The 15,013-nt window shown below is 39.0% G+C and overlaps 1 protein-coding gene across 1 annotated transcript in view; it reads left to right on the top strand.

The window, feature by feature from the left end:
• Positions 1 to 14,754, top strand: part of trip4 (thyroid hormone receptor interactor 4) — a 69,879-nt gene extending 55,125 nt beyond the window's left edge. Inside the window, exon 13 of the mRNA XM_035652488.1 lies at positions 14,390 to 14,754. Coding sequence (XP_035508381.1) covers positions 14,390 to 14,454 — 65 coding nt within the window. The 3' untranslated portion in view covers positions 14,455 to 14,754. The remainder of the gene's footprint in view (positions 1 to 14,389) is intronic.
• Positions 14,755 to 15,013: the final 259 nt, after the last annotated feature.

Genomic DNA, 15,013 nt, shown 5'->3' with positions numbered 1-15,013 from the left:
ATATACATATATATATATATACATATATACATATAAATACATATACATATACATATACATATACACACATATTAATAGTTATGTCGCATCAGAGAATGGTCTGCCTCACTGGGTCCTTTCCCCCGAGATGAGTCTTGTACTTGAGCTGACTGCTAAACAACAAGCGCTACTGTACATCACTGTGCAGGAACAAAGCAATGCACAAAGCTTCCCATCTCCTGACCTTAAGTCTAGCGTGTGTGTGTGTGTGTGTTAGTGTGATTGTGTGTGAGTGTGTTCCTTCCACCGTGTATCAGTGTATGCGAGAAGAGAGTGCCTGCAGGGGTGTCAGCGGAGGTTTAAGATATTCAGCTTGCTGTCAGCACCGACACATTTCTCCCTCTGCACCGCTGCACAGATATGCAAATCCAGCCTCCTCAGAATGCAGAGCACCAGATCAGCTTCAATTTATTCCATTCTGCTCTCTCCCTCTTTCTGCACTCACCCTCCCTCTCTGTTCTTCCCTCCCTCTCTGTTTCTTCCCCCCGCCACCACCACTTCTCCTTCTCTCTCTGCTGTCTCCATTCTGTCTTTGTTTTTTTTTGTTTGGTCTTAGCTGCTGTGTTCATGGCATATGCCCTCACTGAGGAATTCCATGGAGGTGAGAGGATTTCTACTGAGCAGCTTCAAGACTAGGCTTAGTGCATTCTTTCAATCTAGTACAAGGTGCAAGAGGTGTAAGATTGCCCTGAGTGTGTGCAATACTCTTGCATGTGTGTGTTTTAGTCTTGGTGTTGTCGAAAGACTGTTTGTATTGTGCACACGCAACAATGTACCTCTCCCTCCCTGCTTGTTAATTACCAGCGATAGAACAGCAACGGCCTACATTGCTAGTGGTGAAACACAATTAGTCAGTTGCCATGCTGCTCTCAAAAAGGCTATCTCACCAACACACAGTGTCATCAGTAATCTAGTCTCAGCATAATCTAAATGCCAATGTCTATCCTGTGTGATCCATCCCCAGCCCACACTACATTTACATTCTAATTAGATGTGGCCAAGGCCGCTTTATAAGGACCCTTTTTAATAACACGGCTGTATTCACCTTTTCAGAGTCCCATCGCGGCTGTAAAAAAAGCGGGCTACACTTTATATTTTGTCCCTTTGACATTGTGGCTACTGAGGATTTAAGTAGCTTTTTAAAGCCCTCTGCGCCCGAGTGTGTGTAGCCTGACAAGAGGTTTTCTTGTCTCTCGAGGATGAATTGTAAATGGAATTGTAAGAAATGGAGATGTAGTGTTGAAGCAGGAATGAAAAGCTAACACTGCAGACATTACACCCAATTTGTCCACAATTAAGCATAAAGGACGTGTAATTGTAGTCCTAGTAGGTTTGTGTTTTATCACTTGTGTGAATAAAGATTTAATTTTCCTGGTATTTTGGAAAGCATTTTTGGCAATTCTGCTTTAAAAAACAGACATAAATGATTATTCTGTGATCAAAATACATAAATTTTCTGTCAATCGGCCACTCAGTTTTAGGTCCGATTTTATTGCACTTTTTATAAAAACAAAAAACTCAAACTCAAAAGAGTTACATTTCAAAAACCAAGTGCTCAACAGTGAATCCAGTTGCCTTTGAAGCATTTCTACGCAGTCAGTTCTGGTTTCACTCTGTTGGATTAACATTCTTATCTCGGTGTAATTAGCAGTTGTTTGTATAATTCTGTTAAATGAAAACTCTCCTGTTGTAATTGGTGAGATTCGACAGCTGTTTAACAACACGCAGTTACAGGGCTTTCAGAGTTTGTATCAGAGTGAGTATCTGCTCGTGTTGGGGTTTTGGTGACAACATGTTCTTACAAGAAGATGCGATAGAAGCTAATGTTAAAGGAGAAAAGAAAATTTTCTGGATGACTGCCCTCATTTTCACTCGTGTGAATGCTCCCTCTAGGGTGGTGAGAAGTCTGATCGGGATACAACATTTTCTCATCACCAGAATTTTTATTGCAAACTAACAACAGTTGATTGTACCAGCTGAGACTTGTAAAGTGTGTAGCTATCAACAAACATCATAACTGAGTATTTTACTTGTTTGTACTTATGTGCTTTGGTGTAAAAAAACATCTAAATTATAGGTCCAGTGTGTAACATTTAGGAGGATCTATTGGCATAAATGTAATATAATATTCATAGGTAGGTTTTCATTTGTGTATTATCACCTGAATATAGTAATTGTGGTGTTTTCGTTATCTTAAAATGAGACGTTTTTTATCTACCCACACTGCGGGTTGCCTTCAGTGGAGTCCGCCATGTGGAATCACCATATCGTTTGTAAGTACCTTCCTAATCTTTAATAACTGTTGCACAAACAAAGTCATTTTAGTAATTTGACACTACTATTGTGAAGGTTTGATTAGGTTTAGGCACATAACAACTTGGTTAAGGTTAGGAAGCGATCATTGACTGCAGTTGACAACAATCATTGACCAGCTTTGACTGTCTATGCCCTCACGGGTAGCAAACAGCGATTTCTTCTTACATGTCAAAGTCTGATGTCTAACAACATCACACTAGTCCCTCCTTCGCTCCCAATGGACAGAGAGTAAGAATTCCTACAATCGGTACAAGGCATTGTCTCTTGAACATAAACATATGTAGTATTTAGGCATTTGCTTAAACGATTGATGAGTCTCATTTTTCTCTAATTATCTTTTGAGTTGCAGCCAAAATTGTGCAGTGTTTTTATAATAGCGTGATGCTCAGCTTTCATATGAAAGAAGTGCAATGAATAATCTCACCACTGTGAGTTTGGCAACCAGGTTAAGCTGTTTTAATGATTGTGAAGTCATTAACATTCACATCTTTGGAACAACTTACCTCGACAGTGTTCTTAAGAAAAAAATCACTGTTATAAAGTTGCATGTGACTGATAACCAGGCAGATTTCTTGTTATATTCAAGTTGGTTAAAACTGGATTTTTGAGAGTCAAGTATGGTTTCTGAATTATTCTGTGTGGTCTAGCCACCATGAATAATACATGATGGAGTGTAGTGATATAGGGAAAATGTAAACACTGTTATGTTCACTGGATCTTTTTGAGACATTATTACATTATTGTATTCTTGGTTAAACTCAGTTTAACCCTTTAAGATTTAACCATATTCAGTCTTATATAAGCTATATGGAGAAATGTACAATCAAAACAATAATATTTCTATTATAATACATCAGAAACATTGCTTTCTGTATTCTGTGTATCACGCTGCGTTCAAATCCAAAGTGTCACAAGCTTTTTCTCTATTACATTGATTGACAAGTCTTGGAAAAATTAAGGCAAATCAGAATCAGGACTGGTTTAGATAAAATCCTAACTGTATCTCTCTAGTAGAGCGTAAAGCCAGAATATTTGGATCCAGTAAGTGAATTAGAAATTCAATTTGTTTAAGCAACAGCCTAGAGTCTTTATATTCACTGGGATCCTAGTCAGGACAAAGGAAAACATTAATGCTCAGACACAGTTCTGTGGGGAAATGCTAAATAGATCCATAAAACACAGAGAGTTCCTGCCCCTGATCCTACAATATATTTATACTTTCAACAAGATGTGGCACAGTGCACAGAACTGATTTCATTTTCATCTGTAGCGCTCATGTTGTCTCCAGCTGACTTCTCTGTTTTTGCCGTTTGTGAATGAAAATCAGAACCTGGTGGCCCTGGCAGTAAAATTTACTTGAAAGGCACAAATAACAGAAACATGTGCTTTCTTTCACACCACATACAGCCTCAATAAAATTCTCTCCAAAATGCAACACAAAGTGATGAAAGATCTGAATTAAATTGTTCTGAAAATTTCCAAAACTATTTTAGTCAAATCCAGAGCTTTATTTAGAAAATATCTGTAGAGAATTAAAAGAAATGTGTTATAATATGTGAATTATTTCCCTTGATGCTCCAGTCCTCTCAATAACAAACACCCACCGAGCATATTGTTAGAGCAGTGATTGATAAGCTGTGAGGCTCTGGACCTGTTTTCAAGAATCACTCATTGCCACAGGGGAAACCTGCTCTCTCTGTTAGGGAACATCAGTAACAGATAGACCTCGCTCCGTCATTACAGGTTTCCCAGTGATTGTGCTCGAAAAGCCAGGGCCAGTGTTGCTTTTAAACTGGTGATGTTTAACTAACGGCATTCTTCAAAAGAAAGAGTCAGGCATCAATGGTGCTGTGACAGAGTAGGACATGTAACACATGGCTTCCAGAAGGAAGATCCATCTGCTCATTCATTTGTATTCAACAGGAACTGGTATGCGAGCGAAATCCAAGCAAAACTGTAAAATCTAAGAATTTCTTCTTTCTGCTTCCTTACATAATTTGTTTAAAACAATTTGTCATTCTGCACTTACCACTAAACAGGAATGCGTTAAAGTCCATGTTAACAATACCGAGGATCGATTGACAGAAATGGAAGATAATATTCATAGGTATGTTTTCATTAGTGTATTACCTAAAATCAATAATCACTATGTTTTTGTTACCTTAGAATGAGAATTTTTTATCTACAGACACCGCAGGTCGCTGAAGGCCACCATGTTGAACCGCCATGTTTCTACAGTGATCCGGAAGGAACAAACCCAATCACCGGCTCTAAATAGGTTACGTTGTTTGTGCATTTTGGGGCCAGCATAGTTTCTCCTTTGCCCTTGGAAAGGGGGGTTTAAGCGAGTAAGTTGCAGTCTGCAATTACACCGTTAGATGCCATTCAACTCCACACATTGTACCTTTAAATCAAAAATTCTAAATTAACTTCAATAAGATATAATAACAAAGATTCCCCTGTAGTCAATTTTACTTTACCATTTTGGGCCAACATTTTAAGTACATTTGAGTGCTCACTAGCCCTTTAAAGCAGAATGAGTAGCATTTGTCGATTGTGATTTTTTAAACACAGCATTCAAAGTTGACCCCACCTCCCCGGCTCAGTGGCACACGCTGTGTCTGCCGTTTCCATAGCTTCTTCTTGGATGTGTGCTTATGATCTGGCAGCTGGTGCTACGTTTTTATAGTGTCCCGCCCTCACCCCTTGTGTGTTGTTATTGGCTGGGGGCTACATACCCACTGCCCAAAGGTTTACACTGCTGAACACAGCAACATAAGAAAATACAGGCACAGAGCAGGCTCTCCGCAGATGCAGATGCCGTCACACGCCTCTATTGGGTCATAAGTGATGATTGAGAGGGACTCTTTTTTTATGAGTCTATACATTCTGCCATTAATGTTAGCTTAGTAACATCTAAAGCTCTACTGTAAGCAAGTAAGTAAGGCTGTAGCAGCAAAACCCCTGAGTGAGCCGCGTTTTACTGTTTGTGAGTTCAACTTTTCATTTGCAATGATAATGCCATTTCAACTTTCAAAAGTTACACTGTCTTGCCAGCAACCCACATTCAGCTCAGTGAGCAACTTTGTTTATTATGACTAAAGCAAGAAGCTTCTTTTTGGGTACGTGCTGCAGTCTCAAGCAGAGCTTCAAACATCGAGATCGTGTATTTTTACAGCTTTAGTATTGTGTTGTAGGGAAGCTTAGGGCAGAAATAAGCCCAGAATAAAATATTAAGAGTCCAAGATCGTACAAGCTAAAATTATGATGAATATTAACTTCTTAAACTGACGAAACTAAGCTCCAAGCTGTTTTTAGAACATTTATTCCATATTTCCAGAGGACTGGACAGCTGCAATAAACTTTCAGTTTGCACTTGCCAGGATATCTGATTGACTGTCAATGACGTCCTACGTTCTTTGGCTGACAGACTTTAAACTGTTCACACATCAGCTGAGCTTTCCTGGTTGTTCAGCTCCACAGGAAATTCTTTCAAATATTTATTTTATTATTATTATTTATTTATTGAGTTGCAGAAAGTTATACATATACAGTATACAATTGTGTCAATGCTTATTTTCATCCATATAAAAGATTAATAAAAACATATTAATTTACATTCATAGATGTAAGATAGATGAAATAAAAGGTAAAGGATTGTATTTTTAGAATGTAAACACAAATCATAAAGAAAAAGAAAATAATTAGTTTAAATAAAATGAATGAGATAAAATAAATGCGTATATACGAAATGGTCCCCTGGTAGTTGTTTATCATGTACATTTGTAGTTTAAATGTGTGGTAAGAGTGAAGCAAATACATTTGCTACAGCCAAGTGACTACAGATGGGAGCCATGACATCAGGTCCATTATATCCGGCGTTGAGTTTCTGTTGTGGCCTGTAAATATAACGTGACCATAATTGGACAAAATTGTCAACAGTAGCCTCAGTAATGATCATTGACCGAGTCCTCAAAAGTTTTGAAAACAGAACCGCAGTCTCATTTAATGTAGGCTAATGTATTTATTTTTACACACAGAACAGGCTCCAGCAAGTAATCAATATGTATACTGTGTGACACCATTGTCTAACTCTCACACAATTTGATTGATTACTGCCAACAGGTTTCTTTCCCACGAAATAATCACAATATGTGTATTGTTTAGCTCTGTGGGTGGGAACTCAGTTATTTAACTGTAGGTGCCCATTATATACACAACATTTACTTTGCCCAAGCTGCACTTCGCTCTGTCTGAGTTTGCATTTTAGTTTGGCTCATATTTGCTGAGCATAGAATTGTAGTTTATTTAGAGCAAAACCTGCTTGCCAATCAAACATGTACAAAGATTCACATTTGGGAGTTGACCAGAACAAGTTAGTGAGCAGTTAAGGGTTTAGTCTTCACCTACAGGCCCTTGAACACTGACGTTGTTAAAGGATAAACATACTCAGATATGTCTGGCTTGTCAGGATGTTTTACTGCTTTAACTGCTAACTCTACAAATATCAGCTTCACTCCATAATCTGCAAGGCCAATATATATACGTCAAAGACGACATTCTGTTCTGACAGTCTGTCAGCTCGCTTATTGGAAAGAAAACAGGCTCTTTTTTTTGCTACTTTTGCCACTGTGGTAGTGATTGAGTCATTTTGCTTTCAGAGGAGAGGCAGGAGAAGTGAGACTGAAAATATAATCAAATTCTAAACACCAGGAAAGATATGCAGCAATGCAGACTTTCTCTTTCACCACCACACAGCGTTTTTCAATCAGAATTGTACATCTGGTACTAAATACACACCAGCGAATACAGCAACCTTTGTGCTACCATTAAATGCAAGAAATATTATTTTCTTTCTCCTGGTTATTGAAGTCTTGTGCCAGCAAATGACAGCCGGCTTCTCAACCCACCTACGAATTTAGCAGCTCTAATAAATATTTTACAGCTTTAATTTCCTGACATGAAGGATGTCTCAAAGCCCAACCCTGTTCTGTTTTAGTATATAGTATTCTCGACTTGAGGCTGCTGCCACTACAATTTAATGGCCATTTGTTTTTCCATTGCAAAATCACTGAAACGCTACTAATGATACTATTTGACTATAGATGATTATGATTGATATAAAGGCATTAGCAAGTCATCAAATGAGCTGGTAACACTTAATAAACTGTTTATGATGCACAGTAATGTAGTTGTAAGAAGACATAAGGTCATTTTAAGTGTTTACTAATGTACAGTATTTGTCAACAATTCTACATTTTATATTATTACAATTGTATTTAACCATATTGTCATTCATTAATTTTGTTAGTACACCAACCTCCAATATTGGTGTGCACAGGACTCGTTATAGTTGTGGACAAATACAGTAACACTTTAATCTGCTTACAGCTACATTATAATGTTTATACACTGCTAATGAATGCTAATTATAGAGACTTGGACTTAATAGTCAGATTTTTAAAAGAAATTTTAAATTGCTGTTAATTAATCTGTTAAGATCTCATTTATCTTCGACTACATATTTATTCAAACTTTGCTATTAAACACAAAACACATTATTTCAAATAAAGCCAGGCAAATAAAGAACTTGCTTAATGAACTGATAGCAGGTACAATCCGTGTTCTAGTTGCATGGGATTTCTGAGAGCACTGATATAATAAAGCAGTTATCACCATGTCCTCACTGCCCCACATCTCCTCGACTTGTCAGACACTGGTTCTCTAGCGAGTTGTGATGAACTGTCATGTGCGTGACTAAACCGGTTCAACAGTGCGCTGTTGGTTGGAGAAATCACTCAGCCATTACAGCTCCTCAGTGTCTGTGAGAACAGCTTCAGGCAGGGAGGTTTGGACCAAGAGATGGAGAGAGACTGTTTTCTCTGCAGTGGGAAGCATGGTTCATGCTTCTCCCTAACCCCTTGCAAACAGCATGCCAACACAAGTCTCAAACAGCACCTTCTCTATCCACTTGTAAATTCACCAGCTCGGCAGCACAGGAAGGGAATGTAAATTAGGTGTGACTAACAGCAAGATGGGAATCCAGGCAGTTTTTCCCCTCCTCTCTCGCTGTTCTCCCCTGGCTACCGAGGGTTTTGTACACATCCACTTTCCTGCAGTGCTCGAGGCTGTCAGCTTGGTTTCACATGCAGAATGACTTCAGCTAGAGGTGTACTAAGCTGAGGCCAGATAAGGAAAAGAAGATAGAAGGGCAGTGGCAGTCAGATTGAAGCCTTTTCAAAAAACCTATTTGATTTATCATGAACTGGGAGCCCTTTCACTTCATCTTCAAAACCAATGGACCTTTCGTGCTTACTGAAATATGGGAAATACAACTGCCACATGTGATTTCTCAGAAACATTTTAGCATTTAGCAAACATTTTATGTTGACTGCTGCAGCTTTGTTAACATAAGTACACTCAATTCTTTTTATGTGTAAAAGGATAAGGCTGGCAATACTTTTGTTACTGCAAACAAATCACATGAAAAGAGCTAAATGAAAAATAAATTGATCCTACTAACAAATACAGCCTGTGTAGCTAAAGTCTGATACAGATTAGTCCTCTGCTTCAAAGATCTCCATTGTTGTCCAGAGCTATTAAAACCACACCGATGAGCCACATGTTGTGTTCTATATAACGAACGTGGGCACTGACTCCTTAATCTGAGTCGGTCCAACATACACCAGATACTCACTAGAACACCCAATGTATATTAATCCAACACTGAAAATAGTAACAATGTTTTATCCTGTTCAGTAACTCTGCTAAAAACTAGAGTACCCAGCTGTTGTAGGAAATGACTTGACCTTTTTTAGCCAAGCTAGTGGTATGGCTCTTGGGATCGCGGTTGGTCGGTTGGTTGAACTGAAATATTGCTACAACTACTGGATGGATTGCCATGAAATTTTGAACAGACCTTCATGGTGCCCGGAGGAATGTATTTTAGTCTGTATTGTATTGTATTCATCTCAGTTTGAATTTTAACTCCAGCAAAGCTAATCACATTCCCATTGACCTCAGCTGTGCTTTGTGTTTAGTGCTAATTAGCAATTGTTTGCATACTAACGAGCTAAGCGTTACCATATTAGCATTGTCATTGTGAGCATGTTAGCATGCTATTGTTGTCATTTAGCATAAAGCCCTAAACAGCCTCACATAGCATAGCTGTAAACTGTTAGTCTTGTTTAAAAATGAAAATATACATTTATTCCTATTTTTAAAAGATATAAAATGTGTTATATGTAGACGGTCCATAACACATTGCTGATTTAAGTTCAGAGAAAACATTTTTAAACTTTATCTACCAGACCCTGAAAGAAGGAGTGAATTAAAGATTCATCAGGTCATTTGAGCTTTCCAATAAAATGCAGACGTGTAAAATCCACTCTGAACTTCTTTCTACTCTCCCAGGCAGTATACTTGTGATAGACTCTGAATTGGTTATTGTGAGAGCCCAGTGGGAATCAATGTAACAGATACTGTGGAAGGTGTTACATTCAATCACAGAGCTAGTGGTGCTCCACTTTTAACTTTCCTTTTCTGTGTCATCATTTGTAGGCATGAAATAATTTCATCATGTCAAAGTGTGTCATCAGAAGGTGTATCAACATGTGGTTAAGTGTCTACGCATAGATGTTATATCTTTTTATTACACACCGGTCCCAATGCACCTGCATAATAAACCTAGAATACCAAATTCAGCCTTTTTGTTCTTCAGTGTGTAGGCAGTCAGTTACTCTCACAGAAAGAGAAACAGCAACCAGCCAATTATTCTTGTGATTATTACTACAAGGAAGTGGATGGACCTGCATGTTATTGATGTCAGAGAGAATGTCAATGGACTTGTATTTCAGACTAATAAATACTCTTTGCACTACTGGCCCTGGATTTTCAAGGGATTATGCGAGTGCGCTTTCCATCAGCAATGAGCTGTAGTCCTCCACAGTCTATAATGTGAATAGTATGCATGCAGTCATATACATATGAATATGTAAGGAGGGTATCCAAGTGTATGTATGAGCATCTGTGTGGCTGAGTGTGTGTTCAGGAGTGTGTTTTACGGGCTTGATGATGGAAAGCTAGCCCTCTGCAGACAACCTGTGCTTATTTTATGGCCTCCTCCCCAGCTGCAGCATGTGGGCAATAAACCTTTCTCCAGCAATCTCCAAACAGTGCAGCAATCAATGGGAAATTATCTCAGCCAATCGATGGGCCAGCCTTTCTATTTCTCCCTCTCTCTACCTCTCCCGCTGTCCTATCTGTATCCTTTCTCCAAGCACCCCTCCCTCTCCTCATCCCTTCTGTCTCATTTTTGCTGTCTCTCTGTTTTTTCCACCCACTCCTTCACTCACCCCCTCCCCCACGTTTACTTGCATTCCCTCCAGCTCTCTCAGCTCTCTCAGCTCTCTCAGCTCCGCAGCACCTACTCTGAAATGCGACAGCTCAGCAGCTCCACAGCCATTAACAAAAGTCGCCTTCACCCATGGAATATGTAACATTGCTGGATTGACTTTCCTGGTGAATATAATGAACCTCACTTGTTCATACAACCAGAGTACTCCCTCTGACAGTTGTGACAACAAGACCCACTTACTGTACCCTGTGTTGTTGTTGTCCTTGGTTGTTTGTGGCCAGTTGCACAAAATCTGATTATGTTTCACTTAAGGGTGTATTTATATTAAGTTTAGGAAATGGTCAAACGGACACTTCTCAAACAGTTTTCATGCATAGGAAAAAATACTAAGTGGTTTCCAACATTCAGTCCTTTAGGCAGCGTAAATACTCTCAAGTTGCTATGGTGACAGAAATGGCATGACAGTTAACTCTTTCTGAGGCTTAACACTGAGGAAGCAGACTAACAGTGTCTACACTCAGATTACTACATCTGTTAAAAAGACTCCAAAGCATCAAACAAAGAAGATTATTTAACTGATATTTTTATATTAACCTTGTCGTGTTATTTTTACCACCCCAGCTGCTTTGGTTCACTCTCACCGCTCTCAGAGCGCATTTTCGGCCACAGCAGTCAGCTGTTGTCAGAGAAAAGGCTCTAAAAACTGACTGTAAGCCACCTGCCGAGTACTTAATGGCAGACAGACACAGTTTGGCGACTAGCTGGTGAACATAGTGGAGCATTTAGCAGCTAAAGAGCCAAATATTTCTCTCAGGAGTTGAAGACAAATACACAGTGGATATTGAACTTACATTTGCCAGGTGGTGATGACTTTGAATAAATGCTAATGTTGCCTCATGGCTGCTAGAAGTGTGAATAGGCAAGTGTTTAACAACTTTATAAGGTGATAATATGTCAGTGTTGTGTTTACAGCTTGTTGCTCTGCTCCCAGTTGGGCAAAACATAAATTCATGCATCCTTCCTAAGTAGAGCTTTTGAGGTAATTTGTGAAAGTGTCATGTAAGAAAATCTTAATATGTATCGCTACTGCACCTTTTTTAACATAATGTGGTATGAGTTTATCAGCACTACTGGGATCAATGTATGGTATTGCAACTCTGTTATGAGGTGGTAGATCAAAATCAAGCACTGCAAATACATGAACAATTTAGCCTTTTGTTGTGAATTGTTAAAGCAACAGTGTGTAGGATTCAGTGGTATCTAGCAGTGAAGATGCAGATTGCAACCATTTTACTACAGCTCAGCCTTCTTAGCATGTAGGAGAAACTATAGTAGCTGCAAAGCTTGCAAAAAATGCGATAGCTATCTAGAGAAAAAAAATAATTTTCTAAACAGTGTATTTTGGCCAAATGAGTGCAACTGCTAAATCAGGGCTGCACAATTAATCAAAATCATTATCCAAATCGCAAGAAGCTGCAATTGTTTGATGAAGGTAAAATATAAGACAGCTGCATTATAATTAAGTACTCTAGCTCTGAAGAGATGCCCTGGCCTACAAATCCTGTTCTACAAATGTAAGAAAACATGTTTCTTTGGTACTACAGATCCCAACAGATGTCACATCTTCATGATTTTAGTCATTTTTTCAGTGAAAAATGAAATCATAAAATGATCATTCCAACTAATCGTGAACCATATCGAACTATCTGTCAAAATAATCGCAATATGACTTTTTTGTACCATATTGTGCAGCCTATGCTAAATGCTTATTCCGTGACTGCTTGTTTTGAATCAGTTTGTTTCCATTCATGCCGATACACAACATCTCACAGAAATGTCACTATGTCATGACAAGGAAAACTGCCAACGCCAATTTTCCACAATACTGACTCCAGCTCTCACTCGCACAACACCCAAAAGGAAGCAAGAATGATGCATTTCTGTTATGTTGGATTTATCATTAAAGTAATCTTGGATAAACTTTTGGCAGCATTCACCCACAAATTCCAGAGGTATTTCCATGCCTAAGCAGCACTTGCTCCTGGCAGAACAGAAGGACACTGACAGCCATTGAGGCAGCCTTGGAAATGGTGAGCAAACAGCACTTCTCCTAAACACCTTGTTTGTGCTGCTGCTACCCACAGAGTTCAGCCATAACGTGACAACATGAAAAGAAAGCACAAGTGACAACCACCACCCCTGCCTGTCACACTTGTATCATTTTTTCCCTTGCCTCAGCCAAGGGGAAAACAGCCAGCTAATGTGGTGGTTTGACAAGCAGGAGTCTTGTGTTAGGCAGAAAGACACAGGGTTATTATGTGCCTTGCAGTTAAGGAAAGGGTCAACATGGTTATCAAAACCCAGCAGAGGTTGTTTTGCACAGAGAAGGACAAAGCAGCAGGCCGTAGTTTGTGAGAATTAGCTCTAATGGAGGAATTTGAAATGTGGTTGATACTGGGATTGCTGTGTTGATAGAAAAGAGTGTCTGTTACAGTAGATTAGGAGGTCAGCTCCGGTCAGTGGCTGCAGGGGTTTTGTTTGCACACCATAGCTACAAGCATTTGTATAAATAGAAAGCCCTCGTTGAGATTCTCAGCTGTTTTTTATCTTTGTAAACATTCTCATCTCAGGTTCACATGAATTAGCGAGCAACAAATTATAACCGTGGAAATTCTCAGAACAATGGAGGCTTCTGTTTGGAGACGGTAGTCGGCTAATTAGCTGCAAGTTCGTGCAGGTTCTGGCAGGTGCCGTTAGTTGGTTCAGCTACAAAATCCAAAAGTATTAATGAAAGAATCCTTGACTGTTACATTCCCACTACTATTTACTGCATACATAAATTATGTTCATTTTCCAACTGAACATCGCAGTGTCCGTTTTTATGCTGACGATACCATTTTGTATGCTCCTTGCGCAAATCAGCCTGATTTTGACGAGCTCCAGTCCTCTGTTCATTTGAAACTCTTTGTTCCAAACTCCAAAAAGGCCAAATGTTTGAATTTCACAAGAGCATAGAAGTTTTGAACACATTAAACACCTCACTCAAAACCTTAAAATTCAAATTGACTTTTAATACAGAGTACAAAGTATTTGTCTCCTTTCAGAACAAACAACCTTTATACAATCCACTGTTCTATCTTATGGTGAAATCCTGTATTTTGCTGCCCCTACCACAGTGCCATTCAATTCATTACTCAATGAATGTATTGAGTAATGTGTGTGACTGAGTTGTGTTGTTGTAATGTTGTGTGTATGTTATTTGTTTAAGACCTAAAAACCTTACAAGGTGCTTGTAGCTCACTATTATTCTCTATTTTTCTTACTAACAGCACACATTATCATCCTCTCTGTCTGTGGTCTTTGTTACCAATGGATTATACTGAATGTCTATATGCTGAATTAAAAGCCACCTGATTTTGCTGCCAACAAAGGCTGTGGTCTAATCGCTCTTTGTCGTTGAATAAAAGGTCTCATTGGCCTTTTACCTCATCATCTCTCAGTCTGTCTCTCTCTCGCTCTGTGCGTCTCTCTTTCTCTCCACTGTCTATCCGAAGCCGCCTCTAATCAGCGGGCCTTGAGCTCTCAGAAAGGTCACTCTGTCCCTTTGATGGTGTTTTGATTCATCCCTTCCTCTTTTCTCTCCTCCCACCCTTCCCTTTCACCCCCTTTCTCTCGCAGGGAAGCTGGAGAGTCACTACCACCAGGGTGCCAAGAAGGGGCTGGTCCCATCAGCTGCAGAGTGACGTGAGAGGAGAAGCTGAGGAAGAAAAACAGTCTGATCTCACGAGAACATGGAAAATTATGTTCTATAATGATTGTCACATTCTCCATTGGGTTGTCCCAACATTGTATCAGGAGTTATCAATGCGGACATATTATCAATTTCAGCTCTGTTTCTGTTTTAAATCACTGGCATTTGCATTTTTGATAAAGAATATTGCTTCAAAGTATACAGTACATTGATATATAATCTTTTTGACCAATTTCTAAAGTCTGCTTTGTCTGTATTTGATTCTTTGCAGAAATAAAATGATCTGACGTTACATTTTGTGCTTTTCTTATTCCAATTAAAATTTGTCAAGCATAAAAGTTGATCCTGGCTTGTGTGCATAATCCAACATCACCCAGCAACACACTGTTTAGACTAATCAAATACATGCATGTGCACATTCCATACCTTGTAGTCTCTAAAAAGCATTGTGCTAATTCTGTTGTTTACCTCACAAGCACTGAGTGGGAGGAAAGAATTATTGCTGCCATGAAAACTTTTCAGAGTTGTAAAATCCTGCCTCAAGGGAGTAG

The sequence above is a fragment of the Morone saxatilis genome, unplaced genomic scaffold (assembly GCF_004916995.1).
Source record: "Morone saxatilis isolate NCDOM2014 unplaced genomic scaffold, NCSU_SB_2.0 Contig11, whole genome shotgun sequence".
NCBI lineage: Eukaryota > Metazoa > Chordata > Actinopteri > Moronidae > Morone > Morone saxatilis.
This window is presented reverse-complemented; position numbering and strand designations above follow the sequence as displayed.